This window comes from Onychostruthus taczanowskii, unplaced genomic scaffold (assembly GCF_017590055.1).
Source record: "Onychostruthus taczanowskii isolate IOZ18803 unplaced genomic scaffold, ASM1759005v1 scaffold66, whole genome shotgun sequence".
Taxonomy (NCBI): domain Eukaryota; kingdom Metazoa; phylum Chordata; class Aves; order Passeriformes; family Passeridae; genus Onychostruthus; species Onychostruthus taczanowskii.
Genome location: NW_024504344.1, coordinates 1,341,132 through 1,367,447, shown reverse-complemented (window position 1 = coordinate 1,367,447; position 26,316 = coordinate 1,341,132). Strand labels below are relative to the sequence as shown.

Below are 26,316 nucleotides of genomic sequence, written 5' to 3'. Positions count from 1 at the left end.
GCTGGCCATCAATGAAAATCTTTTTGTCTTACTCTCTGTATTTCATGTTTTCCACATTTTTCGAAACAGATATTTAAATAGGAAGGCCCATCAGAAATAGAAATTATTGTATTGATTATAGCTGAACACATATTTGTCTGCCGGTTTAGTGTCACATTCACTGAGGAGAACCATATAGCATTTTGAATGGCCTAAATGATGGAAACAGATGGGGGCTACAAAAAAGATAAAGAGGGACTTCTTACAAGGACATGTAGCAATAGGACAAGGGGGAATGGCTTCTAAATGAAAGAGAGTAGGTTTAGATGAGGTATTAGAAAGAAATTCTTTATTGTGAAGGTGGCGGGGCACTGGAATGGTTTATTCAGAAACTTTGTGGCTGCCCCATCCCTGGAAGAGTTCAAGACCAGGTTGAGCAACCTGGTCTGGTGGAAGGTGCCCCTACCTACGTAAAGGGGGATAGAACTGAATGATCTTGAAGGTCCTTTCAACCCCAAACCGTTCTATGATTCTGTGACTCTGTTGAGAGAGTGGCTGAGTAATTGCCTTAGCTCTTCCAGACTCTTACCTGTGTGAGACAGTTTTCTGTGAGTGCTCTGATGTCTGATAGAAGTGAGACAGAGGGCTTGCCAGGCATCCTTCTTGGCTTTGTTCCTCCCTGTACTGCTCAACCAAATTTTTGATTATTGCTTCCTGCATCTGGGTTTTGAAACCCTGAGCACAGCCAGAGTGACAGACCTGACCAGAAACCAGCTGAGGGATCCAGCCCCAGGCAGCAGCTTAGGCCCTTGGGAGGATAGCAATGGGCTATGGCAGCTAACAGGAACCTATGACAGTGGGATCTGGAATAATTTCAAAAACACTGAGATTTTTCAGGAAGGGATTGTGCAAGTTGTAGATATCTCTAACTGAGAGATGGAAACCTTCTAAGAGTTCTGGGCACCCCCCATCATGCAATACCGGTTCCCTTTAAACACATTGACTCTGTCATCAGCCTGCATATCTGGGCTTGCAGGACTAATGGAGAAACAGCACAGTAGCTACTCAAGCACGGAATTTGTTTTGTATTTTGCTGCCAGGATCCAGAGCCATGCACAGATTTCTACAGAAATTCGCAATTCGGATTATTTCACCAGCATGCCCCCGCTGCCGGCGGAATGCCTGGACATCGACGGGGACTGGAACACACTCCCAGTTATCTTTGAAGATAGGTACACAGACATGTCTTGCAAAGGTGAGTGAAACTCCACAGGGCACAGCTTCATGAGACAGCTTGAGCTGAGGGAGGTACTTCCCCAGCTCAGGATAAGTGATCTCACATCCCTTGGGCTTACGAACTCGGAAGAGAGCGTGACTCCCTAAGTAATGCAGCTGAATTTTAGTGTTTTCCCTAACAGCAGAGTATTTCCTTCACATTTTTCATCTTTAAATTAAGCTTTCATTAAAAAAGAGCTGGAGGAAAAATCTAGAAAGAAAATCAGATCTTTTGGATTTTTGCTATAGTACTAATTTAAGGGAAAAACACTAGACTGATATCCCCACTATGACATCTAGTGGTAAGAAATCTCAGAACAAAACCCCACAGTTACAATGTAAAGCTCCACACTCCCCTGAAAGGCAGCATTGCCTTCCAAAAAATATTTTGCTCTTTGAGTATCCAAATAAAATTTTTAATTAAGAAATTATTTAGTTCCATAGTTGTTTAGTAAAACCTCATCGCCCTTACTACCTTTTTACTTTTCACTCAACCTTTAAAATTACCAAGGAAGCAATATGTATTAATACTACAGGTGTCCATAGTCTAGTGAATATAGCCTGTGATACAAATTCTTCACTCTTCCACAGTTTTTCTACTGCCTAAATTGTGACAATGCTCATTAAAGATATTTAAATTATTAAACTGAGTATTAAACTGATTCAAAGAAAAGCTATACTATGAATAATATTGAATAACACCAGGAATACAAAGAAGTATCCATTTTGTTTTGCTTACCTACACTCCAAAAGCTAACAGTATAGGTACAGTTACACTGAGGAAAGTGTATTTTATTAATATTATCTTCTTTGGCCTAACTATAACTGTCCAGTGAGTGTAATTCTAGTTAAATGTACTCTGGCCTGGGCATTTGTAATATGACTTTAATGCATGTATAATTTTTATAATGTAAAATTATAGAATAATATTTTTGAGTTTAAAATCCCTTTTCAAAATCTCCCAATTCTTGGGGTGGTTTGTTGTGTTCTTGCAGATAATGCTTTCTCTTTTTTTCTTTTCTTTTCTTCTTTTCTTTTCTTTTCTTTTCTTTTCTTTTCTTTTCTTTCTTTCCTTTCCTTTCCTTTCCTTTCCTTTCCTTTCCTTTCCTTTCCTTTCCTTTCCTTTCCTTTCCTTTCCTTTCCTTTCCTTTCCTTTCCTTTCCTTTCCTTTCCTTTCCTTTCCTTTCCTTTCCTTTCCTTTCCTTTCCTTTCCTTTCCTTTCCTTTCCTTTCCTTTCCTTTCCTTTCCTTTCCTTTCCTTTCCTTTCCTTTCCTTTCCTTTCCTTTCCTTTCCTTTCCTTTCCTTTCCTTTCCTTTCCTTTCCTTTCCTTTCCTTTCCTTTCCTTTCCTTTCCTTTCCTTTCCTTTCCTTTCCTTTCCTTTCCTTTCCTTTCCTTTCCTTTTTTCTTTTTCTTTTCTTTCTTTAGATCAGAATTTGGAAGTTTTCCCAGATTTTGAGGTTCCTGCAAATACTCAAGTGGATGTAAAACTGGAAAATGATGTCTGTGGATCAGATGATGCCACTGCAGTAATGAAAGGAGACTTTGAGAAAGATACTCCTCTAATACACACAGACAGGATAAACAGGAATCCCTCATGCCTACACAGCAGTACTGAAGTTGCTGCTAAGGGTTTAAACCAGCACTCCACATCTCAGGTATGTACAATAAACAAAGAAGGCCAAAGGAAACCTGAAAATATTTTTGTTTCAAGAGAGGAAACTATTTCTGACTCACAGCCAGGCAATAAAGAACACATGTCAGAAGACTTTAAAACATCCGAGGAAGTTTTATTAAAAGATAATAGACTTGAGACGGATGTTGTCTGTGGAGACATGGAACCCAGCAATAAGGACTGTCACAAACGTGAGCCCATGCTAATTGTCAGTGCTCAGCATGAGTGTGGAGCATGTGGAACTGATGGCTTGGAAGACAGCACTGAAATACATGAACTAGATGAATTTGGTCATCCTGACACTAATTTCACTTCATCTGAGCTTGCACTGAATGAATTGACCAGTCTTGGAAAACCAGAGGATGCAGACACCAAGGCTCATCTCCCTGTTTTGAAAGCTTTGCCTTCACACAGCTGTGAAGTGAAATCAGTCACAAAGGAGCAACGAAGTGAGGAGAGTGAAGAATTTACCCTGATGTCAGGGGTCATAAAAAGATCTTCCTCTATAATATCTGATTCAGGCATTGAAAGTGAGCCCAGCTCGGTGGCATGGTCTGATGCTCGCAGCCGAGCCCTGGAGCTGCCCAGTGACCGAGAGGTCCTGCACCACTTGGTCCGGAGGCACGCCATCCACCGGAATTCCCTGGAGGGTGGCCACACGGAAAGCAACACCAGCTTGCCCAGTGGTATCCAAGCATCACTCACATCCATCAGCTCTTTGCCCTTTGAGGAAGAAGAGCGGGAAGTGGAGCTTACCAAACTGACAAAATCTGTCTCTGCCCCTCAGATCAGTAGCCCAGAAGAGCCCCCAGAGGAGGTGGATATATCAAAACACAGTGAAGCCACCTCAGGAGATTCAGATCACAACTTAAGAAGCTGCATGGAAACAGAGGATAAAGATGGAAAAATAATCATGGACTTTTCTGAGTGTCAAATGACCACTGAAAGTGGGCAAACAGAACACAGAAGACATCCCAATCCCCTCCTCAAACGCAGTAGCAGTAACACTGAATTACAAGGGAATGCGGAGAAAGGTTTTTCAGAGACTTGCTGTAGTTTGGAAAATACAAGACCACCCAGCTGTCCGAAGCAGCTCCAAGTTAATGTCTCTGAGTGCCTGTCACTGGAGAGCAATGGTGAGTGCAGCTTAAAAACACCAAAGGCTTGTAATTACTTGGACAAAAATATAGATAAGGCTGATACATGCATTGAGGACCCAAAGGATAAACTTAAGCCGGACAGTTTAAAAGTACAACAGGGCTCTTCCAATAGTAGAATTTCAGGAGAGTACAGTTTTTCACAAAGCATAGAGGTGGTGCCAGATTTTTGCTATCCTGTTACAGCTCCTTCAGATACCTCCACTGAATTTGGCTCACTGCAAGGAGAATGTGGCAGCTCTCTCACTGAGGAGAGCCCAGCAGTGTATGCAGAAATGCAGGGCTTGCAAGAAATTGAGCTCAATGACTCACCTGCCTCAGCAGACCCTGCGTCAGGGGCCCACCAGGCTGAACATCCTCAGGAGCCCAACAGCCAAGAGAATAAACTTGTAGCGAACGGCACCGGGTTTCCTTTGGCCACGACAGAGGGAGTAGCCCTGGAAAGCAGAAAGGCTGCTGATGTGGTTAACATGTCCATCTCTTGCACAGCCACCTGTCTTCCCTTTTCTTCCGTGCTCAAAGAGACCCCTGCCATGGCGGGCTCCTTGGCAAAGCAGGCTGCGTTCCCCATCACGCGCCAGCCGCTGGGCTCCTTTGGAGTTGTCTGTCCTAATTCTGATGAGATGGATGAAGAGACCAACGAAAGGATGCTGAAGTAAGAATAACTAATTACTTCATTAATGTAGCCATAATGCTGAGAGACCCTGACACAGTTCAGGACCCTAATGCACTAGGCATACAGGAAGCTTGCATTTAAGATAGTTGCCTGAGGAATTTCAGTATAAATAATCCAAACAGACAAATGGCTAATATAGAATGAATAATCTAAATAGACAGGAAGGATGAAAACACAGAGAGACCGAGACTGCAAAAGATACCAGGTCCTTAATTCTCATGACAAGCAGTGAGATTTAGGTATCTAAATAATCTTTGAGAGCTGAGCTTCCTTCCTGAAATCAAGGTGACCCACACCAGAGTATCGATCCCTAATAGTCAGTTCACTGTGGCAGTGCCACAGACTGTTTTACTCCTCTGCTTTAATAATTCCACTCGGTAGCTAAACTATGAAATTGGGAATTCAGATTGGCTGATATGTCTCAACTTCACCTTCTGAAACTGGAAGAATGGGAGAATTGAAGCCATGGATAGCCAGAGAAGAAGCATTATTTTTGTTTCTTACTTCATTGCCCAACTAAAGTGGCGCATCGTAACCTTGACATCACAGGGGCCCATTTCACAGATTGGCACACTAGCACTTATATTTTTCCAATATAGTTTGGTGCCTCTGCTGTGCTGACGAAAAACAGTAGCACTGAAATTTCTCAATCCATTCAGCTGCCCAAAATCTTGGCTGTCTGCATGTGCATTCATTTTCAACCCAAGACTTTACTTTTTATTCTTTTGAAAGCATCCTGAAGTTTTATACACCATGCTTTAGTCCTGACAAATCTAAGCACAGAATTTGTTTCTTCATTGTGAAACAGAACATTGAGCATGCATTCATGCATATGAATTCAAGGCTTCAAGATTCATGGCCCAAAAGCTATTTTTTTCATTGTTGTGTCCCTTAAAATTAGTTGGTCTGATGTAAGTAATTACTCACTGTTGGACTTGAGTATTTTAGAGGTCTTTTCCAATCTTAATGATTTTATGATTATATCAAGTTGCCTTAAGAGATGCCCAAGATTTAAAGGTTATATCTCCAAAGTTTGTCCTTCCCAGTTTTTTACTTAATTCTACATTTATTTTGTGATTATTAATTCCTGAATTATGTGGATAAGTTTTACTAAATCAAAAGGCCATTGAAGTGTTTGGCATCTTCAGGCAGCAGAATGCTTCAGGGTGAATTCATATCAAATTTTAGACCTCTAAGTAGGAAAAGTGTTATCTTAATTATTTCAGAAATGTTCTTCTTCTAAATTCTACTAAATTGTTTTCAAAATAATCCAAACCCAAAAAAGGCTACCATTTTTGGATGAGGTGCATCCCTTAACTCTAATGTGATGAAGAGGGAGAAAACCTTCTACCTAAGTGCCTCTGATGGTAGCAAAATTATACATTTTGCATTTCAGTACCTATAAGGCCAATGCCATTGTTAAGAGTCAGAATTCTAATTCTGTGCCTTAGTCTCATTTTATGAGGTACCAGAAAATTACTTTTTGCTAGTTTTTCATTCCATGGCAAGTGTGAGTTGCTAATGCACTTTAGTTCTTCCCTGTATGTAGACAACTTACAAAGAAACAGAGTTTATTCTCTTCATTCTGGCTTCTCTCAGTCCTAATAGATAAGGAATTGCATCCAGGTCTCTACTTGAAAGGTGAAAACGTAATTTCTTGCAAAGACAAGCCTCCTCATTTCTAGTTTGAAGGTTTGTTGCTGACCACCCAGTTCTATTGTGATTAACTAATGTATTCTCCAGTTTTTATCAGGCCAAAGAAAAATTTAAAAAAGAAATGAAGATTGAAGGATTACTGTACAGTGACTTATCTGTACTAGCTTCTGATATCCCATATTTTCCACCAGAGGAAGAGGAAGAAAATTTGGAAGATGGAATTCACCTGGTTGTCTGTGTCCATGGATTGGATGGTAAGGCCAGGAAGAATTGCTATTTGTAAGTGATTTCAGTGTAAATTACAAAAAAAGGAGACATGTTCAGCAAGTCTGAAAGAATGGAGAGTCTAAGTATTTGTTTTAGCTAAGTATTTATGTCTTATTGTGCTATTCAGTCCATCATAATAAAGTATCTCTGAGAATATTAAGTATTGTTGCTAATATATGGGGTCCTGCTATCTGGTTTTTGTTTTATTTTTTGTTTGTTTTTGTTGTTGTTGTTGTGTGTTTTTTAAACAGCAATCTACACCAAAGCACATCAGTCCTCCCAGGTACAGGAAGAGTGCATTACAGTAACTCATTGTCTTTCCACACAGGTTTGGTTGTTTTGCAGTATGTTCCCAGGAGGAAAATGTTATTTAAACCCCCAAACCACTGTTATAGATTAAATAGTGCTTGACTTTATAAAGTGAGAGTATAAAAATAATTCTTCACTGCAGAGGAAGCAGGTCTTGAGATTTTTTATGTATATGCTTTCTAAGCAGGAAACAGTTATGTTAAATGTGAACTTTCTCTTGACAAATTATTGATACAAATTAGAAAGGTGTAGATGTTAACACTGAAACTATGGAGAAAAAGTGGTAGAAGCTCTGATATCTCAAAAAAAAAAAAAAAAAAAAGGAAAAACAAACACTGGCTTGTGCCAGGGCTGTTTGCCCTTGGATATCTCAGTAGCAGGAATGCCCTTCTTGTGAGGTACTGGTACCTTCTTCACTCACAAAAGATTTGAGAAGACTTTGGAATTTCCTAGTACAGAATGGGGCATTTCTCAAAATGTTAGGAGTCTGATAGTATTTCAGCACCACCTCTAATTGTGAATACATGAGATGGGCCATTCTGCATCTGAAGGTACAGCCCTACAGCCCAGCACAGGAATTGAGGTGTCCCTGGGGGCCTCACCTGATTGTGTTGTCTTTCTGTCTTGCCTCTGCTGTTGAGCAAATAGAGGACAGATTCTTTCCGGACCTGATCTTTGCTCTTTCTTACCCAACATTTATATAGTCCCCCAAAGCAGCAGGTGAGGTCCAGCCCACCTGGAACAGGCTGTGGGAATTCCTGTTCTCTTGCTGTTTCAATGCATGATCCTGAGGTGTGATAGTGTTCTTAGCAGCACTTAGCAAGAGCTCCATGGTGTCAAGGTTGTTGTGTAAAATTGACTCTATATTGGTTATTTTTCTGTTGAATTGCATCTTATAAAATATCATTTGTTCCTAGGTAACAGTGCAGATCTTCGGCTGGTAAAGACTTTTATTGAACTGGGACTTCCTGGTGGAAAACTGGACTTCCTAATGTCTGAAAGAAATCAGGTAGTACAGAGCTAATTTCTATCTTCCTTTCTATTGCTGAAATAGTGCCTTCAGCATAAGCCTTTTCATCAGCTGAGTGAAACAAAAGCACTGGGGAATTCAGGGAGTTTTATGTAGTATTTAGTGCAAAGGCTTGGTTCTATTCCTGTCTAACTTGATAGGGTGTTCAAACCTATTGGAAAATATTACTGGCATTAATGTCAAAGGCAATGGCATTAGCAGTAATAGGCTAGACCTTAGAGGAAGAAAATGGATTTATCCTGCCAGTTTGCAAACTTGGCAGCCTGGTGCCTCTGCAGCACAACACCAACAGAAAGCAGCAAGTTTAGTGATGCTGAATTTTCCAGAGGATGTGGAATATCCAGCAGGTGTTGTCAGTTCCCTTTGCTGCATCAGCCATTGTTTCTCCTGTTGCAGTGTTTGTTGGGATTTATTTCCTTGAATGACAAAGAAATGTCTTCCAGAAAAATTGATTGCTGGTCTAGGCAGAGAAACAGAAATGAATCCTGTGCTTTGCTTGGCAGTGGAGCCATATTTACGACCAAAGGCCTAACTTTATGCACAAGATAAGGATTTCCATTGTGCAGTCAGAAACATTATTCTGATTTATGAGCACCTGAGAAACCTGAGTTAAAACTTTCTAACCTTGTTTGTTCAAAAGCTTTTATATTTTGAAGTGGCTGGTTGGTGTACATGTGTGAACTTGCCACTTCAGTGCACAGCTCTGTCAGCGGCAGACCTGGAGAGTGAATGTAAGCAAGGTGAAAATAGTCAGGAGACCACTTTACACTTCCATCAAGGCCTCTTCCAGGAGAAAAGAATGTTTTCAAAGAATGAAACATCCTTCAACATCTGTATTTATCCAGAGACCATAATGGAAACTGTTTAGAGATCTTATTGCCTGGGAAGGTGGGGAAGTTCTCACAGCGCTGGAAGTGGAACCTGAGTGTCTTGATGGCTATTTTAATGTTGTAAACATCTCATCACTATTTTTTCCCTTCTTTGAGAACCACACTGAAAATGACCCAAAAAATCAGTCATTTAGCTGGTTTGCTTTATAGAGGAAAATTCAAATCACTTTTTTTGGCCATTCATTTGTGATGCATTTGACAAGCTCAGTCAGGCTGAAATGATAGTAAAGAATGGAGATATAATCAGGTGAAATATGACACCTGACATATTTTGGTTATGATTAACATTCAGGCTGATATTCTTGCACTTTTAAACAACCTGAAAAGTTTGGGATAATGAGCCTAGGAGGCAATCATTAATTATCAATGCAGACAAAACAAACAGGCAGAAGGCTACTGGACTGTTTTTAGTTTATGAGAACATTTATTTTAAGTCTGTACTGCAAAGTGAATATCGACATGTTTTCCTGTGCGAGAGCTGCAATTAGCAAGATGAGTTGTGTCACAAAAGCATTAATTACTCATATGTTTCAAAAGCATTAATTACTCATATCTTTACTCTGAATAGCTGTTCCAACATTTGATGATTGTTTTGTGGCATCTCATTAGTTAGGAGTTTGATTTAGAGTCTTGTTGGATTGCCAAATTACAAAGTTCTGAATAAGATCTGCCTGTAATTGTATAGACTGGAAATATATTGCTTGTTTTATTGTCTCACAACTGGCAGTACTGTTGCAAGCAACAAATTATTCATATGTCTCTAGCACTCATTCTCCTGGTGATGACTGATGAATAACAAACACACCGCATTTGATTAAGACAGCCAAATAATTTTGTGATGACATCGTTAGCATCAGCATAAACCTCATGTCAATGTATAATCCTGTAAAGTATTTTATTGCAGTAATATGTTGAATCCTAAATGCCAAAAGCTCTTCTTCCATATGCAGACCTTGGTATCTAGAGCAGCTGAGCATTAGCTGTTCTCACCAATGTCAAGTCAGGCTACTTTAGCTTCGTGCTTATGATTCTAGAATCACTCAGCAACCTCTCTCAAAGGAGAACTTCAGTTTAAAAGAAGACCTGAAGACTGAGAAGAATCTCCCTTTCCCCTCCTTGAGCATGTAAAAAGAAAATTTACAATGGTTGTTACATTTCTGATTGAATTTGACTTTAAAAATAACATCAGTCTGCAATAAGTGTAATATATTTTAATTCATGAACTCATTTAATTTTTCAACAGACTGATACTTTTGCTGATTTTGATACAATGACTGACCGATTATTGGATGAAATTATTCAGCATATCCAATTGTACAACCTCTCCATATCCCGAATAAGGTAAGCTTTATTAGATAGCAAATAGTGTGTAACTGTTAGAGTCACAGGAGCAACATCCGATGAACTTAGCTTTTCCCAAAATGCCCTGTGTCAAAAGCCATTGAATCAGTGAGATTCATTTTTACATTCTTGTAGATGAGAATGAAAGAGAAAGATTCTTATGAAAGAGAATCTTATAGGCTGAAAAAATTGTTAAATGATTACTAAAAGATCTTATTGACAGAGTCCTCCTTCCAGAGCCATTTGTGCCATCTTTATGTTTATTTTAAAGGAAACACAGATGGGTTTCCTATTAATGTAATTCTTTCTTTCCCAACAGTTTTATTGGACATTCCCTTGGTAATGTCATCATTCGATCTGTACTAACTCGCCCCAGGTTTCGCTATTACCTCAACAAGTTACACACCTTCCTGTCCCTCTCTGGGCCTCACCTGGGAACCCTTTACAACAACAGCACTTTGGTTAGTACAGGTAAGAGTTGATAGGAAAGCTTTGACTGGCTGTGGTCCACGGCAGAGTGCATGATAGGGCAACAACTGGAGGTAGGAATTTATTGTAGCATGACTTGTACCTTGATGTTGTGGAAAATATTTGCTGAAGACTTCAAACCTTCAAAATTCAGATAAAAATTTCAATTTCAATATCTACAAGGTCCATCCTATTGCTCCCTGGAAAGCTCAGGGGTGTGCAGCAGTGAGAGATCAACCTTAGTTTCCACTTAGTCTCCCACTTCTCCTGTGCTGCAAATAAAGAGAAGCACCTCCATGGCTGAGAAAGAGACATTGTTATGAAAATGGAATGTCCCACATTTCAGTCTTCCTGAGTATTTTTCTGACTACCCTGAGACAACCACAGAATCATAGAATAGTTTGGGTTGGAAGGGACCTTAAAGATCATCTAGTTCCACTCCCGCTATGTGCAGGGACATCTTCAATTAGATCAGTTTGCTCCAAGCCTTGTTCAACCTGACCTTGATTATTTCTAGGGATAAGATATTTGCCACCTCTCTGGGCAACTTCTTCCAGTATCTCACCACTCTCATTGTAAAGAAATTTCTTCCTTATATGTAGCCTAAATCTACCCTCTTTCAGTTTAAAACTGTTGCCTCTATCCTTTGAGACCCTTGGACTTTTTCTCCCTGTTGATTAGGAGTACAAGAACAAACAAGACTTCTAAAAAATGATAGTGCTATCCTTACTGTAGGCACATGTCTTTAACTCTCCTGCCTGATGATCTACAAAGGGTAAAAATATGCACCAATTTTCATTCCAGGTTTATGGCTAATGCAGAAGTTAAAAAAGTCAGGATCACTTTTGCAACTGACCTTCAGGGACAATGCGGATCTACGCAAGTGTTTCCTCTATCAGCTCAGCCAAAAAACGGGTGAGTAGTGCTTGATGTGCCTTGCAAATACCAAGGGCTATTCCATGGGCTTCTGCTGGATTGTCTATTCTCCAGGGAAATAAGGAAATCTGCATTTTGTTAATGATCTTTCTCTAAACACACTTTTTAGAAGGGCTGCTCTGTCTGAAATCTAATAACCAATTTCATCTGTGCATTTTTTTTCTGTGAAAGTTATCAGATAATGTCTTTGTCAAACTGGTAGCATTAAATAAGACTTTTGTGCTGTTGTAAACATGCACCTGAGTTTATATTCTGCGAGCAAGAAACATCATTCTTGACAGGCCTTCATTCCTTAATTTATGCTATGAGATGAAAACCATTTTTCCTTTTTTATTATTTTTTTGTAAGTTTAACATCTCTTGTCTCTAGGAAATGTGACTGTGAGATGAAGAGCAAATTTTATTCATGTCTATTCTGACACTTCTGTACTACAGAGAGAGATGTATGGCCTCATACTAGAAAAATGATGTCTGAATAGAGAATCTTTTTTCCTATTCTTTAGTTTGTCATGAATAAATTAAATAAATCAGACTTTTCTTAAGAAAAGAATACAAGCATGATCCTTCTGTTGAAGCAGTTGTTTTCTTTTAGGAGTTATTTTTAATATTGAGTGTGAGCAAACTGGTGCTAAGTAGGTAGTGACAAGGTCACTACTTGAAGTTTAACTCTTTTCTCATACTTTTGTACACTGCTAATAGGAAACAAAGACTATGTTAATATTAATAGAACATCTAAATCTTATAGATATGCTACATAACTCAGTCAATGACAGGAAGTCAATGTAAATTGTTGTTATTTGAATTTTCCGTTTGATTCCCTAGTTCTTATTTCCATGGAATACAGTTGATGACTGCTTTACCATTGTCAAGTTAAAATAAAATTGGGTCTACACAAAAAGCTCATATTTTAACTTCCCAAGCAATGAATTCCCAAGCATGTGTAGTGAGTCAAAGCCATTTGCTGCTTGTTAGCTTGGTAGACTGGAGATATAAGAGGCTATAAGTGCAGGTGTTGTCCTTGAAAATGGAGAAAGCAGAAATTTAAATGGGGAGAGAGTTGTTTGTAAAGCCAGAATCACCTGGGTAGATGCTTAGGCAAAATATCCGAAGATAGAGACATGTCCATATGTGAAGGTATGAGCTGGCATACTGATTCAATAGATGTCCCTACCCTGGCACCCTGCTTCCAAAAGAAGTGGGGAGAACCTACAGAGGGAGAAATGCCAGAAGCAGTGTTGTGCCTACATTGCCAGATAACTGTTTAAGCCTCCAGCAATTTCTGAATTTCTTATCAAAGTAGAAGTCCCTGCTACCTTTCAATCTCTTTAACAAATGTTCCTCATGCTTGTGAAAATAAAAACCAAAACAAAACCACAATAAAATATTCTTCCCTATTGAACCTCTTCACATAAGATTTTAGTTATGGTAACACTCACTGGGGCTTCTCCTGTCTTTTACTTCAGACTGAAGTTGCAAACTCAGTTGTTTGACTTCACAAAAAGAAAATTATAAACACCTTAAGACAGGTTTTGGAAAGGCAGCCAGCAGGACTTTTCATTGTGGTGGTGATGGCCAGATTTTCTATGAAAGTCTAGAAATCATAGTTGTGGAATCATGGAGACATGGATGGGCCTCGAGATCATCTGGCTCCAATCCCCCTGCAATGGGCAGGGATACCTTCCACTAGACCAGGCAGCTAAAAACCCCATCCAGCCTGGCTCTGGCTCTGGACTACTTTCTCATAAGAGGGAGGGAAAGATGAATCTCTTCTGTGTTCAGGATATTCTCTGAACAAGTAGGTTACGTCATCAGTATCAATTTTGTTACTTTTCTGTTAAACGTGGGTGATGGAGAGCTCAAGTGACCATAGACAGGTCAAAAAGCAGGAGCTCATCAGTGGCCCCATTAGCTCTAGGGAAGAGGCAGGATTTAGTGTTTTCATTTGGTGTACCAGCAGCACGGATTTGTTAAGTGACTGCTGCATGCAGCATCTGGATGGTCTCTAAGACTTACTCAACACCAATGTAACAGTATGACATTTAGCAATTCCTTTTCTTCTCCCTCTTTCTATTTTGTTTGAGAATTTTACTAATTTATTGTGTTATTTTTGAACTTGATCCTGTTTAGAGGTATAAATATTTGCAAGAGTAAAGTTTTAATAACAGTATTTTTTTTACAGACAGTTCTTACTTTTCCTTGTTGACATAAAATTAACATCTGTGAGTGTGGATAAGTAACAAATAGTTCACAGAAGCAACAGAAATGTGTTTAAGCTGTTATGAATATTTCTAATATTGTGTTGCATGTTTTCATAATTATAGTCTATTTTGTGCTGTAGATTTTCAAAAGCCTTTGAACATGAAATAATCATGCTGACAATGTATTCATTTTCATCACTGTGCTTAATTGTGATTCATGTATTTAATATGTTTGCAACAGGTCTTCAGTATTTTAAAAATGTTGTGTTAGTGGCCTCACCCCAAGACAGATATGTACCTTTTCATTCAGCAAGAATAGAAATGTGCAAAAATGCACTTAAGGACAGACACACAGGTATGTTCAAGTTCTTTTATATAGTCCCAAGGCTGTTCATGAATTGCATTTCTGTGCAACTGAGGTCATTACATTAGAAGGGTTTTTCATCAACATGATGAAAACTCAAATGTTTATTTGATAAGGAAGAAAGTGTTTGTTTCCCACAGGAAATTACTAAAATCAATAAAAGAAGCTTTTCAAGAAGCTCTTTTCCTGATGAAAACAAATTTCAATCAGGTCATAATCAAAGGTTTCTTACTGCTTCCTCTCCTTCCCTCTAATTTTATTTTTTTAAGAGATAATAGAAACTAGCTCTCGACAATGTTTTTCTGTAGTCTACTGATTTACTTGTATTGTCTCCCCTTTTTTTCACATAATGAAATCTTTTTCAACACATCCAAAGTAAGGAGGGTTTCCCTTTGTTTTCAGTAGTGTCTGAATGATTGCAAGATAATTTAAGGGACAGATCTAAAATCATATTGTTTTGTAATAAATCTGTAAAACACATCAGGACTCACACCACCAGAGGCTCTCCTTTGAGCTCAGGCTGTGTGTATTGCTTTTGTTATTAGCAGTCGCTCATTTATAAAATGTTTCATGGCTTCAGTTTGATGCCACATCCTGGAATAATGTTCAGTGCAATTTCATCCCCATTTTACATATGTGATTACCTAGAAATGGAGGTATTCTTTGGAAGCAGAAGGAGACACACAGGCCCAATAATCAGCATGGTTGCCTTCATGCCTCTTACTTAAATGACAGCTCTTTCTATCCTACCTCAGACATGAATTAAAAGGAAATTCTTCAACTCACCTACAGTGGTTGTTCCTTGGGGACATATTGGATCTAGCAGGTGGCAGATCATTATATTTTCCAATAAATTTACAGATAATTTATCTGTAAATTTTTCCTGAGCCATTGTTTCTGCCCCTATAAACACCTCAACTATCTCTACATTATGCCTTTCCTGCACTAGAATCACCAGAGAAACCCAAATGGACTCGTGTCCTGCCAGACCCTCTCACATTGGAATTCATAGGCAGTGTGAGTCCAACCCCACTCCCCTAAAAGTAACATGAACATTTTGAAAGGCTGAGGATGTCCCAGACCTCATGCTAAGCAGCTTTAGCAGATCCCTCCTCGTGGCCAGTGCCTCCATTAGATGAGCACCACTCTGGTACCTGGCAAATCTTTCAACTAGACTGCTGTCCCTTACATTTATTTTGGCCTTGCTTCCATTTTCCTTCTCACTGAGACTGTAATTAAATGACACTGGAAGAAAAGAGAGGGTCTGGGAGCTTTGGCATGTAGCTGTGATATCTCAACCCTTTTTCAGGTCCTGTTTACGCAGAAATGATCAACAACCTGCTCCAGCCTCTGATTGGGGCCAAGGACTGCACGTTGATCAGACACAACGTGTTCCACGCTCTGCCTAACACTGCCAACACGTTGATAGGCCGGGCTGCCCACATTGCCGTGCTGGACTCCGAACTTTTCCTGGAGAAGTTTTTCCTCGTGGCAGGACTCAACTACTTCAAATAGTGCCTGAAGTATGGGGTAACAGAGGACAACTTTTCCATTGGGTGGAGGAGTTTTCCTTAGCCAACAGAGTGCAATGTTAGAAATGAGATCAGGTGGGACTTGCAAACTTTCCATTTCCATTTCTCTTTCAGAGAATAAAGTGCTATGGCTTTAAGGCATTCAAGCTTCCAAGTATTGGTGCTTTTGGAAGAAATAAATATTCCTCTTCAGTTTCTATGTTTTTTGTCCACATAAAGACATGAGCCACTTCTGAAGTACAGAATCAGAATAAGAAGGTTAATTCTCTAAATGTGATTGGACCAATATAATTCCCATTTCTCCTGAATATTGAACCAGGAACTTGTCTGTCCTTGATTTACTGCTTATTTATGTATTAACAAAGCTCTACATTTGTAGCACTTTTGGGGTAGTTAACACACAAGGAAACAAGTGTATGTGAACTCAGGTTAAAGCCTTCTTTGTGACGAACTGAAAAGTCTGAAAACCATTTATGAAAGTTTCAGTCTTTCTGTTTGTTGGAAGAAAATATTTGGATGGTTCCATTACTGGTAATAATTTGTAACATACAAATTGTACATTCAAATAATGGAAAGGAGTAAAATATTTTACATAGAATGAACAAATGTTGATATTTGTCTTTAAAAAGAAGCCCCAACTTTAGTTTGGGAAGAATTTCATTTGAGTTACAAGCTGCCAAACCAAGGGGACTATATTGGATTATTTGTAAAATATCAGTGACATCTGTTAACATTTCTTCTGTTTACATTTATGGAGGATCATAAGTGACTGTGTTTGTTATAACCTTAAAGGTACGATTTTTATGTTTGCTTTAGTACCTAAGTCCATTTTTCCAACATTTTTTTTTTTTTTATTACACTGATACAGAATTCAAAGTGTACCCAGTTATACCCTTGAAAACCCCAAATATTTGGAAAAATAAAGGCTGGAGATATAGAGTGGTAAAGATTGTGGAAAGCTTGAAAAAATATAAGGATGTCTTAAGATCCTCTGCAATACTCTCTAAATGCTTTGTCAATGCCCATTTGCAGAGCTGTATACAGTCCTAATTATTATATTGTTACAGCTGGTTGAGCTATTTAAAACTTTATTCATACAATGATATCTAGATTGTTTTTAAGAATTTGAAAAAAACATATTTCCCAATTTTTATTTTTTCATCAAATTTACAGTAAGATTTTTATCACAAAGTTATCAGATTTAAAGTGAAAAATTTCAATAACTTTCTGCACATTTTCATAACATTTTGATGAATTTTCAGTGTCACAGGAGTTTTTTGAAAAAAGAGGAAGTGAATAATTCTTCACAATTATTTTTGTTTAGAAGGCAGGCAGTTGTTTTAAAGCAAATGCAATTTGTTTAAAAATAAAAATGAACAGATCTCCATATCTTCTAGTAATGGCTGTAAAAAAATTACAAAGTTTGGTTTAGCTATCAAGACTCCCATGAGTAAACTAAGATGAAGATGGTGGAGATTTGTGAAATAAGAGAATACAAAATGAAAATAAAAAACATCACAGCCACAGGGAAATATTTGTAGTTGCAAAAAGTAGAACTAATTTTTTCTCAAAAGAAAAAAAGTGAAAAATTTACACAAAATTAATTCAAGAAAAGAGTTTTAGCAGACTGGCAAATGGTGATAAAGGAAAAAGGTTGGCTTGATAACAGAAGTTGCTTAAACAATACCTCAGTACTTGAATTAAATAGGTACATGCTATTGTGTCTTGCTCTGTCTCTCTTTTTCTCTTTTTTTCCTTACAGATTGACTGTTAAATGTTAACAGTCAGTTTTACTCACTTAAATGAATTCTATCAGGAAACCTGAGGTTTTCACTTTTTGTTTGGGAATTCTTTCTCACTTTTTGGCCTCAGCAGTCTAGTTCCAGCTGCACAGACATATTACAACTTCTTCCTCAGTAAATTGTCTAGAGAATTTTAAATATAATGGGACATGGAGGTCAAGCTGTTATGTAGTTCAGCCCTTTTGAACCAGGACTAATACTTCCATATGGAAAAACAGGAAAGAAACTAAGCTCTAACCATAAGCAACCTCCAGTGTGCTGTATGAGGGTCTGGTCCCTGAACGTGGAAAATGTTCAGGACTCTGCAAACTGAAGATTTTGTAAAACATTTAGAAAGAAGTGACTTTACACCTATATACAGGCCTGCTGTGTGAGTGGACATAGTCTATACAAAGAAGTTGGCTTATTTCCAGGTCTCACTCACCAACTCTCACACTCCTGGTCTGACAACAAACCAGGGTAGCTGTTCTTATACTTAGATCGGACGTTCTTGCCTTGCCTTGGACATTGGACAGCATTCCCAGCCTTCTGTTTGCATGACTGTGAGAGAATGGACATGGGAAAAGGTCTCTGCTTTGCTGAAGGAGTTGGTGGGTCTTTCCAAGCTCACTTTGATGTTCGGTACTCCTACCAGTGCTCTGACTGATGGATAAATATACCTAAAGGTGTCAGTGTTCCTATTAATATAGAATCCTTTGATGGCTCAGTCTGGTTTCAGAGTTGGACCTGGATTGTTTATAGACTTGGATCAGGTCCACATAACTTACATCTTGTGCAGTATAGAAGAAAGCTCCTGTGGAACCTCAGAAAAATCTGGGAAGTATAATTCCTGTGATAAGACATAGATTTTATCATCCTTGGCAGAACATTGTGGGATATATTGGCAGTAGTGGTCTAGTGAGTTTCCATTTCAAGTTCTCAGAATAGCCTCCCTTACTTTTTCTTCTTTTATTCTTTTTAATGGGGCACTGTCTCTAAGTACTATAAATCCACTCAATTGTATAGACAATATGGCAAAGAAATCTGCATCGTCATTAAAATATAAATAATATCTAAATTTTTGGACTTCATCAAAGTATAGTAATCAGCATGGACTTATTTTCAGATTTGTATTTACGTGGAAAGATATATACAGCAACAATTATCTTAATAAAAATTAGCAAAGTGCCCAATTAACATCTTTGTATCTGTCACAAACTTTGGAATTTCAATATATTGTCCTTTCACATAAAGACTTTTAAAATACATTTAAGTACATTTGCAGTATTTCTTCAAGGATTTTCCACACAATCTACATAAGTCCCCTTTGCCTTCCTCTATCTATGGGAGCAGGGCTTAAACTCTTCAGTGAAGCTCTCACATTTGTAGGGGATAAGAGAGGCTATTTAGGACCTTGGACAGAGGGACAAACCTGGGGTTTTTTTAATAGCTTGTCAATATTAGTGTCAGCTGTATTTGAAGTGAAGCTCTCTTCAATTCTAAAGGATTTTTCTGTTACGTAAAAAACAAAGCCAGCATTCCAAGGTTGTTTTTTAGCATCTAAAAAGCTTAAAACTGACAAGGAGGATCTCCATCAGGTTAAGTGAATTTGGCAATTGAAGTTTTCCAGCATCAGAGGTGAAGTGTGGGCTATAGCCCAGATGAGCAAGTTCTCTGGGGGGAAGGTGATAGTCCATGTGTAGTCAAAGAGGAGCAGAGCCAGCAGATGTCAAGTCTTTGAAAGACAGAGACAAAGATAGGGGGATGGAAGAAAGACAAGAAGTTCCTGAAGCAGAATGTAATATTTAAGAGGACTGACATTAACTGTTTTAAAAGAATTGAAGCACTTGAAAACAGTGTGGTTATAACAGTTCAGTGGATATCTATAATTCTATGATCATGCCTTTATTAATAGCTGGATTAATTTTTCTCTGATATTCTGGGTCTCCTAGAGTCCATTTCTCCCCAGTTTTAAAATAATTTAATATCTTCTGAAATGGATTTTTTTTAAAGTATGGATGGAGAGAAATTGCACTAAGTGTGTGTAGAAGAGGGACAGAATAGTAAGTTCTTACTTCATCTGGGCTGAGGATTTTCAAGGAGTTGGTTTTCAATCTTGTGAAAAAAGAGAATCCAATCTCCTGAATCCTCTGGGATTCTTTCTTCTTGGAGAATTGTAGAATTTGTCCTGTTTATTTTCCTCACCTTATTTGTGCTTAAAAACTTGTTGCAAAATGAATTTGTTCTACTAAAATAAAAGGCCTAATTTCTATCTGTAGTCAGTGTAGAGAGGTAGGTGGTACTGAAAATCCTCAGGAGTGATCCTGTTTTCTGCTTTGGTAGCATTCAGGGTTATTTATCTCTGTTCCTTATACAGATAACTCATTATAAGACTCACTTTCTGGGTGTCTAAGACATCAACAGAAACTGGAAGGTCAGAATTTGTGGATTGGATTACTTCAGTTTTCCATACGTGGGTGCAAGTTTTGACTGCACACCTTGACCAAAAGCAACCATTTAAGATATGAATAAGGCTCCTTTAAAATCTGTCAGGGAATATGTCTTTTTCTGGCCTCCAATGAATGCTCATTTTCCCTTTAATGAAATTCAAATTTGTGTTCAAAATCAAGTCTGTCCACTGACAATAGTGGAAATTGAAATTTTTTAGCTTTTAAAGGATTATTTTTTAAATATTTGAAACCTTAGCACAGAGCTTTGGAATTACCTACACAAATTCTGAGCACTATTTTACTTCAAAGCATTTAATAAATAACCACTTGCCAATCCTCTTGAATGTTCCCTTGCCAGAAAAGAGCCACACTTGAGACAGAAAGCTATTACAAGACAGTGTGAAAACTGGGACTTCAAGAAAAGTTTTCATTAGAATTTGTAGTTTTCTTTGGTGTTTTTTGCATGTTAAAAAAAAAAAAAAAAAGAAAAGAAAAGTTCTTTGCTTTCTACCTCTGCATTTAAAATAGTGAGAGTGGTGATGAAGGAGAAAGATGAGAACTTCTAATAACAGGCTTAGACTCTTGTGAAGACTTATGCAAATATCCCATGAAATTTAGTATATAATGAATAGTCATGGAGCATTTCTGAGGCAGTCACAGCATGCCAATATGTGTCAGCCTAGCTGAATGATTATTTTCTTTATGGACTTAAATTTCCATTTATAAATTATTATCAGAACAGCCTGACATATTTCACTCCAGCTGGTTATTTAGATGCTAAAGGTCATGTCCTTAGAGAACTCCTATGGAGTGCTTTTCTTTATTTCAACACATATGCTCAGCAGTTTTGTTAGTTAATGTTGTCTAATTTACAGTTTCTAGCTAAATTTACATCCTCCTCCAACTTTTCAGTGTTTATTTAATCATTGAATTGTTTTCAAATTATAAACCAGAATAAATCCAGGTCTGCTGGAGTTAGTGTTCATCTTCTTTAATGCAGTTGGTTTATGGCTGTAGTACCACAGTCTCAGGACAAATAATCACTGAATTAAAAACTAGACCAATAATGTTTGGCATAATGAGAATCATAGTGAGGGGCTTGATTAACTGCAGTTCACTCTCCTCTGGTTTGGTTTTGCCTTTGGGGTCAAACATAACCACAGCAAGGTTCTGCCCCGGTTCTGTTCATGGTTCCCTTAATTTGCAATTCCTTTGAGATGCCTAAATTTCCCTAAACTACTGTTCTTTGGACAGACATTCCCATATTTGCTTGGTCACCTTTCCATGACCTGACTGCGTCTCTTCCGTGTACTGTGAAGTCAGTGCAGACAGGGATTCACAAATATATCCAGCACTGCCATTCCATTTATCAAGGAGTGGGACATCGTGCTCACACATTCATCCCAGTCAATTTTCTCAGCGCTTTATGAAGACTGCTATGCATCTATCCAGACATATTACAGATGACAGAATATTTTGTTTCAGAAGGAGCAGCTGGAAGTATCCCTGTATAATTCCTGTTCAAAGTAGGATTATCATGAGCCTCATGGTAAGGCCAGCCATATATTTCTCTTGCTAGATATTAAAACCATCTGGTGATGGATGTACTACAGCTACTCTGGAATACCTACTCAACTGCTCTATATCACTCCCAGGGAAAACAACCAAGCACACAACAAAAAATTTAAAACAAAATCCAATTTAAACTTTCTGAGCTGCAGCTTTTTCTGTTACCTTTTTATTTTATTTTATTTTTTTTATCCCACCTTTTTGTTCAGTGGATTGTTCTTGCTTCTGGTACAGTAGTTACTTCCTTTTCCATGCTTTCTCTCAGCTCTTTGTCTCTTGGTGTTTTCTGTGCCAGGCTAGACAAGCCTAATTCAGTCTGTCCTCAGAAGCTGTGTGCTTAGACCCCCTCACCAATCTTTTGTTGGGCCCTCTCAAGTTTTTCAACCCTGAACTAGGTTTAAGAGGCACCAGGAACTGGCAAAGTGTGTTGAATGGTTGCTCTGCTGCAGACTGGTGCCTTTTTCCTCTTCAGGAGGGCCTCTGGCTGCTGGCACTCATCACATCTCCCTGTCTGAGGCTTTAATCTGAAGAGCTGGAGCTGTTCTCCTGCTGCCATAACTGGAATCTTCCAGCCCCTTATGAATTAATCTTTACTTTGGGCACAGATAGTGAGGAAGGCTAGTGTGACCAGGGCTGCTGACATTTCTTCTCTGTTTTAGGAAGACTGTGCAATACATCTGCACTTCCCCAAGAGAAATCCATGCACTGAATAGAAATGCTTATGAGAACAGTTTAATCAGTGTTAAACAGTTAGAATCCTTTAAATGTAGATGAGTCAGGCCTTCCCCTCATAGGAAAAAAGCATAAAGAATAAATATGTATAAACTCATTTTATGCAAAAGGTCAGACTAAATTAACTTCTGCTACAACCTTGAAACTTGATTTCTCTGCTTTTGAAAATTCAATTCTCTACTTTAACCCAAAGTGCTGCAAAATGCTCTTATCTGAGTAGCAACCTAACCATATCTTTCTGAAATGGATTTGCACACATGCATATATATTCCATAAGTCCAATGTCTCTATGCTAATTGCATGGAGTTTCATGTCTTCAAGTATCTTCTGCCTCTTCAAATATGAAACTGTGATACACTGAACTCTTACCATGCCATCTACCATGCCTTCCAGTCTCTGAAAGATATCAGCTACAAACACAGATAAGTTATCCAAAGGAACAAAAACCCCCCTCTTCTCCACTTGAAACTCCAGTCTTCAATAATTGTCTTTCATTGTGGAGTGGGTATTTGGATTATTGTGATGGCCTTGCTTTTTTTAGTCATCCTGTAAAGGGGGTTACACTAATAACAGCTTTTGGTGCTGAAAACTCCCATATTTCAAGCAACTAATTTAAGAAGTTTATCATTCCTTCCTGAAAGCATAGGTGCTATTAGGAATCTGCCTGTCCCAGCACTTACTCTTTGCCACTTTTATATGGGTAAGACTATGTGCATCATTCCCAGCTGTGCAAAGAGGCCAAGGCATTTCTGATACTATTAAATGTGCAGCTACATGCGTGGGAAAGGCTAAGTGGGAATGTTTTTGATGTAAAAAGGAGTTACCACTTTCAGTAAAAATGCTAATATAAAGAATAGTTCTTGTATGTAATCTTTCCCATATGACGTATACCCCAAATACATATGTACACAGAAGGTGTCTTTTCCCATAGGAGCTGTATTTTATTCCCATAAGAGATGAACCTGTGTTCCCATACACAGTGTATACATACCATACCACAGCATCATTAGGAGGAAGCTGGTGTTCATTCTAACAGGTTTCTGTTAGAATGAACACCGTTGGCTGTCCTCGAGGGCTCCTGTGAAAGAACTGTTTCTTTTCATCCAGGTCCTGTGAAAGAGCCATTTCTTGGCTTCATCCTCCTCAATGGCGGAGAGAGGTTGTTTTGTGCAGTGATTTGTCAACCTCTTGGCACACCATTAGCTGACAAAACTTATCTAAGCAGCCCTGAGTTTGATGTGTGTTATCTACCACCCCCATGGTTTCCGAGGTCAATGCAACATGTCAAACTGAGCTGCCCTGTCTCCTCAGACAGGAAGCCTGTCACCGTCTCTTAATTTTCCTTGACATCCATCCTCTTCAACCAAGCATTCATTTTTTAAGCCGGTAGATCAATGATTTATCATCTTAGCCACTCTTCTTACTAATTTTAGTCTTCTATGTATTTGACTATGCGTCCAGTTTGGGAAATTAGCTATTTCCTTTTTCTGCAGTTAAATCTTCTTATGAAACATGAAGGAGATCAGCCAAGAAGTCTGGACAAGTCATGGTATTCCTTTGCCACTGCATGTCTGGGAAAAAACCCACACCACTGAAAACCCACTAGTATTTGTAAAATATCTTGTGTTCATTTTCTACTGTGTTTGTTTTGCCAAGAAAAAACATATACTGATGTTCTGTCCCATTCCTTTTTGGTTCTCCAGGTGAGTCAGAGTCTAGATATAGCTCTGACAGACTGAGGACAAGGCAAAGATAAACCCTCCTTCTATCTAGGATGTGACAGGAATATACCCCACTGAGATAGCAGTAATGGCAGAGAAATTGAAAAGAACACCTTCCAAAATCCTATCCAATTCATCAAAATAAATCACTCCAGAATATTATTGGATTTTTGGTAAAAGTAGCAGGTCAAAACACAGATCAGCATAATCCAAAACACAAAGTTCAGAAGTAAATTGAAAATCATGTTGATCTTTTTCTACTTGGAATTGTATCTAATAATAAGATTCCTTAAAAGAGGAACGTTTAACCTAAAACTTGTTTTCTTGGACTTGAGCAATGCATCTATTTATTATTGTCTTTGACTCTGGCATCAATACTCTTTATAACTCCCTTAAAATATACTCAAATCCTTTAAAAATAATGAAAATGATCTTACATCTCTATCTTTCAATTATACTTAGAAATTAGCCATATCATCTGAGACAGCAGACAATTAAACTTTCTCTACATACAGAAATAACTTCAATGAACAGTACAAGCCTTAAGTGGGAAATACTTGTCTGTTGGGAGATCTTCTTTCTTGTTTAGAGGAAGTTTATGTTGATGAGTCTAATTTAGCCAATAAAGAAAGTTAGGTGAATTCTGTTCTCTTTCTTAGCCCTCTGTTCCACGCTGCAAATTCAGGCACTTAAAATTAAGCATTCTAGTTTGTGTTACAAACAAAAGACATCTCTGAGGCAGGCTTTGATTGATGTCTTATCTTTCCCTGTATGAAATGTACAAACACAGCTACTCTGGTTTTGACACTGGAACCATATTCTTGGTTTAATGGCACTTTCTTCAAAGTGCATTAAAATTGTAGGTCTCAAAATCAGAGTTTGACTTTTTAATAGTTAAAGTTAACAATGGCAGCAGAAGTAACCACATTTTTTACTGTATCTATTCAAATGGAACACCTTACTCTGCTGGATTAATTCCCAGCTTAATAGCAACACCTAAAATTGAACCTTCACTGTTCCTCAACTGACATGTGGACTAGAATTCAATGGACAGGAGCACAGTTCTGTGATGATCCTTAGCCTGTGTTTCAGAGTTACCTTTCACTTATTTATTAAATATTTAGAAAATACCTCTTGGAATTGAACCCTACTCTTTCCTGTAAATAATTAGCTCTGAAAGTGGTTTCCTGTATGCACACTGTTAAAATTTTTAGTTAACAAAGACAAGGCTAGAAAATTTTTTGAATGAAATAATATGGTTTGAGGTTTTTTCAGATAAGCAACTGCCAAATAATATTGGGCTGAGTTTCAAATGAGTAATTTCAGCTTGAAGCATTTCAAATTTATGGGGGTTTTAATCATAAAAAAACTATATAAAATCAAGAGGTTGGCCCCTGAACTTGAAAACCATTTGTACTATTGCAAAGTGGATGTAAAATACTAGCATTGGATTCATGCCCATGTTTGTGCACACAGGCTGCAAAGCAAAGCATCAGAGATATATCCTTCTCCAAGTACTTCCTTTGGGGCTGATTGTTCAGGGCAAGCAATATGCATGATATAACTGGTGCATGTAACAGTAACTACAACATTCTGCAAATTTGAATTTATACAGTAACTTGATATTGAGGCTGAACTTTGCAGATGAGTAGTCTATGGTATTTTTAATTATAACCCTTTCTGTGGTCTGAATACGAGTACAGCCAATTCCATCATGCGACACTAGAGGTTGGAGTTTTAAATGACACATTATTATGTTTGATTGAGGCAGTTGTGTTTCTCAAGAATTATTTCAAATCAGACAGAAGCAGCAATAATTAGAGGTTGAGAGCTTAGAAAATCTGTATTTTTTTTAAGACACCAAGATTTACAACACATGCTCTGTCTGCCTCTGTCTAATTTACTTCCCTTTCCCTAATGAACATTTGTCAGCTGCAACACACTTCAATTTTCTTTAACTATGTCTGTCAAGATTTAAGTGAGACTTACATCAAAAAACCAAAACTAATCTCACTAAGTGGAAACATGTGAAGTTGAGTCAATTCTGTGATATTTTAAGGAAAATGGAAATGCAAATCAAGTTTCTTGGAATGTAGATTCAGACTCAACAGCATTCACAAAGTCTTTATTAAAGGTCTGATCCTGAGAAATGCTGGTCAAATGCACTCTTGGTATAATGGACCAAATCTGCAAGTGGATTGACCTGGTGAAGAGCTTTATACAGCCACAAGATCTTAACAAATGGCAACCAGCAGCATCCATGGCATCGCAAAGTCAGACCACCACAAGATAACAAATGTTCTGCGTTCTTTTT

The 26,316-nt window shown here is 38.1% G+C and overlaps 1 protein-coding gene across 1 annotated transcript in view; it reads left to right on the top strand.

Annotated features, from left to right (window-relative positions):
* FAM135B (family with sequence similarity 135 member B) overlaps positions 1-15,732 on the top strand; it is a 127,256-nt gene extending 111,524 nt beyond the window's left edge. Inside the window, exons 11-19 of the mRNA XM_041420809.1 lie at positions 1,080-1,234; positions 2,680-4,738; positions 6,503-6,669; positions 7,909-8,000; positions 10,155-10,252; positions 10,572-10,723; positions 11,525-11,635; positions 14,095-14,208; positions 15,527-15,732. Coding sequence (XP_041276743.1) covers positions 1,080-1,234; positions 2,680-4,738; positions 6,503-6,669; positions 7,909-8,000; positions 10,155-10,252; positions 10,572-10,723; positions 11,525-11,635; positions 14,095-14,208; positions 15,527-15,732 — 3,154 coding nt within the window. The remainder of the gene's footprint in view (positions 1-1,079; positions 1,235-2,679; positions 4,739-6,502; positions 6,670-7,908; positions 8,001-10,154; positions 10,253-10,571; positions 10,724-11,524; positions 11,636-14,094; positions 14,209-15,526) is intronic.
* The last annotated feature ends 10,584 nt before the right edge of the window (positions 15,733-26,316 follow it).